We start from the raw sequence: 3,382 nt of genomic DNA, 5'->3' as shown, positions 1-3,382 counted from the left end.
ACACACACACACACACATAAATAAATAAAAATTTTAAAAAAAAAGGCAGATGCTGTTGCTTTTGCTTAGTGGCTGGACTAGAGCTGCCTTGAAAGATGTGAGCTCATGTGACAGTGTGCTGACCAAGTAACCCAGCATGAGGACCTGCACATTTGTGCCACTGCCACTAGGTTTATTAAGGTTGTCACCACATCCACTAAGAGGGCCACCAAGAGGGGGCCCAGCCATGACTGGCCTGGTGTCTGAACTGGGAGACCATGTCTCACACCCTGACGGCTCCTCCAGGGAGAGCCCATGGTCTGACAGCCACAAGGACTGGACGCCCGGAGTGCGGAAAGAGAAGCATGAAGCTGGGGGTGCGGGGTGGGGCACAGCAGAAACAAAAGCTTGCATCTAGACAGAGTTGAACAGAAAACAAAACCCGACTGTGTTCTTGTGGCTGCAGTGTCCACTGTCCCTTAGCCGGACATCTCCTCCCGCTGCTCCTTGTTCCTGCGCACCTCCGCCGCGTGCAGCTCCTGCCAGGACAGGGTGCAGGGTGTGAAATTGTGGCTTGAGCGCCGCATGGCATGGCCTCCAGCCACTCTGCGACTCAGTTGTGGAGGTCGCCTTACCTGGCTGTTCTCAAACAAGATAGAGTCAAGGGGTGGAGGCTGACTAGGGACTCACACCTCAAGGGAGTGCTGGTGGCCAGAGAGCAGGGACCCGGCCAAGGGGCCAGGCTCGGGAACCTCCCTACTCCCACCGGAGAGCAGCTCCACCCCTCTTCCAGTTGGCTTGTGGGGTGTGCTCCTTAAGAGCAGTTCAGGATGTGGGGGTAGCAGGCTGGGTCACCGACTGCCCTACCGGCCGGCACCGGGCCTGTTTCCCAGCTGTTCTAGGCGGGTCGTGGTCTCGGTGGCTCCCTACGTGGCGCTGCTCCCCGCCCACCTTTTCGCGCAGGCGCTCACGCAGCGCCGCCAGGTGCGCCTCGCGGATCTCTCTGCTGAGCTCCATCTTGTGGTTGAGCTTCTCCTCCGCCTGGCGGCTGAAGTTGTTGTTCTCCTCCAGCGCCTTGTGCAGCACCTCGCGCTCGTGCTCCCGCCGCTCCGCCAGCTGCTTCAGCACCTGAGCCTCCTGTGTCTGCGCCAGGGGAACGGGAGGGAAATGAGGGGCCGGGCCCTGCTGTGGAGAGGCCGCCCCAGCTCCGCTCTGCGCCCGTCGCGCCGCCCCGCCCTGCTGCCCGCGGACCACGCGGGTGACCCAGAGCCCGGGCCTGCACTGTCCCACTGCTGTCGGCGAGAGTGACAGCACCCTCCCGGTTTGCCTGGACCTCCCTGGGCAGGAGAGCCTCTCGGCGCCAGGCGCACTGAGTCATGCCGCCCTTGCCCCAGAGCTGCTCATCTGCTGCTGGACACCTCTGCAGGCAGGCTCCGTCCTGGCCTGTGTCCTTCCCAGCGCGGAAGTGTTGACAAAGCACAGCAAGCTCGGGATGCTTGGACTTCCGAGGCCCTCAGCCCTGGTCCACACCGGGGCCTGACTCTCAGTCTTGGTGCACACCGGGGCCTGACTCTCAGTCTTGGTGCACACCGGGGCCTGACTCTCCATTAGGTGCTCAAGGAAGGACAATGGGGGCTCAGACTCCGAAGATGAGGAGGGTGGACCTCTCAGCACCACACTGCCAGGCCCTCCTAGAAACAAGGTTGCCTGCTGAGCTCTGGGAGAACAGGAGAGGCGGCTCCCGAGGGTGCTTGAGTTCCTCAGCCTCCTCTGAATGCTGTGGAGACCCCACTCATGCCCAGGGCCACCACTTAACTCTGAGAAGCCTTGGTCCTGTTGAGTCTGGCCTTGCTATGTGGGGGTCTCAGCTGTGTTACCACCCAGTGGGCGGGGCTGCGCAATCCCACCCTCAAGAACTCATCCCTATTTTGGTCTTGAAGGGACAGGTGTGTGTGGGGGGTGTAGAATAGGACCATGGCCCCAGCTGAAGGTGTTTAGATGTGAAGCCCTTCCTTCTTACTCCTCTGCTCTGCAAAATGGTGCCAGCCCCAGTCTTATGCACTGGAGACCACCCCCTGACCCTCCCCTTGCGATAACCAAAGGTGTTCCCCAAGTTGTGTGGCTCCTGTCTCCCTCCAGTGGGCACCATCTTGGTATCCATCCTCCCAATCTCAGGAGGAGAGCCAAGGAATGAAGCTTCCATGTCCCAGGTCAATGTCTGGACCAGCCCCCATCGGGGGAGCCTCATCATTAGTGGCCAATGAGGCCCTGACCACCTTCATCAGAACTCATGGGGAGAAGGGGCCTTGCCTTCCTCCGCTCCTCAGCTGCCTCCAGCCGCTTCCGCAGCTCCTCCAAGGAGGTGTCCTTCCTCTTGGGAGGAGAAGACAGCACAGGGCTCTCTGGGGATAGGTCAGAAGGGGACTTGAGGATGACCTCAAAGCTCTGACCAGAGGCTCGCTTGTCCAATTGTTTCACCTCCATGTCTGCAAGACAAGACCAGATCAGGCTTCAGAGAGTGGCCAGAGGATGGTGACAGGGTGACAGCCTGGCTCCAGAACACAGCCCAGTCAAGGACTAAGGGAGGAGTTCAGCTGTTCAAGGGGGTTCCGAGGTCTGGCTCCCTCCTCCCAGAACCTCCCTCTGCAGAAGCCAGCCAGGCCCAGGTGCTCCAGGGGATCCCGAGGTGAGAAAGGTAAACAGTGCAGGGGAGGCAGCAGTGTGGGTGCACTCACCCCCATACTGATAGATGGTGTTGGGATGAGGCTGTGAGTAGAAGCAGGAGCAGATGAGAGACAGCACAGAGAGCTCCTTCATCTTCTCCTTGTATGCTGTGGATATGAGGCCAGGGTGAGCACACAGGTTGACACCCCAAGGCCCTAGGCCTTCCCACTGGATCCTACCTTCCCTCGTGCATCCTGGCCTCTGATGGGTCTCCCAGGGAGACACAGCGTTGCACTATGTAGCTCCATCTCTGACTTCTCCTCATTTCCTGGGGCTCTGACTTGGGTGCTTAGGGTGTGCCTTGCACCATTCTCTGTACTTCTGTCTCACTGTGTCTCTACCCTTCCTTGACCTTTTTCTCTCTTGGCCTTTCTGTTTGTCTCTATCTCTTGTTTGTGTGTATGTGCATGTCTGTCTCACTCTTCTTTCCCATTGCTCTTTATCTCTGTCTTTTGTTCTATATGTTTCTTCTTGCCTCCTGAGGTGTAAATATTTGTGTCCTCCTAGAATTCACATGTGGAAATCCTACCTTCTTGTGCTGGTGCCAGGAAATGAGTGAGTCATGAAAGTGAGCCCTCCTGGGGCTGGTGAGATGGCTCAGTGGTCTAAAGCACCTACTTAGAACAAGCTGAACAAAGCAAAGGTGACCACGGTTCAATCCCCCAGCACCACATGCCAG

General features: G+C 58.3%; 1 protein-coding gene across 1 annotated transcript in view; it reads right to left on the bottom strand.

Moving 5' to 3' along the window:
* Nucleotides 1-232: 232 nt before the first annotated feature.
* Stmn3 (stathmin 3) overlaps nucleotides 233-3,382 on the bottom strand; it is a 7,289-nt gene continuing 4,139 nt past the window's right edge. Inside the window, exons 2-5 of the mRNA XM_004644147.3 lie at nucleotides 2,715-2,810; nucleotides 2,290-2,465; nucleotides 931-1,122; nucleotides 233-518 (exon numbers count right to left, since the gene is read on the bottom strand). Coding sequence (XP_004644204.1) covers nucleotides 459-518; nucleotides 931-1,122; nucleotides 2,290-2,465; nucleotides 2,715-2,810 — 524 coding nt within the window. The 3' untranslated portion in view covers nucleotides 233-458. The remainder of the gene's footprint in view (nucleotides 519-930; nucleotides 1,123-2,289; nucleotides 2,466-2,714; nucleotides 2,811-3,382) is intronic.

The sequence above is a fragment of the Octodon degus genome, unplaced genomic scaffold (assembly GCF_000260255.1).
Source record: "Octodon degus isolate 3935 unplaced genomic scaffold, OctDeg1.0 scaffold00194, whole genome shotgun sequence".
In the NCBI taxonomy this organism is placed as follows: domain Eukaryota; kingdom Metazoa; phylum Chordata; class Mammalia; order Rodentia; family Octodontidae; genus Octodon; species Octodon degus.
Note: the sequence above shows the minus strand (reverse complement) of the source record. Positions and strands in the feature narration are given on the sequence as shown.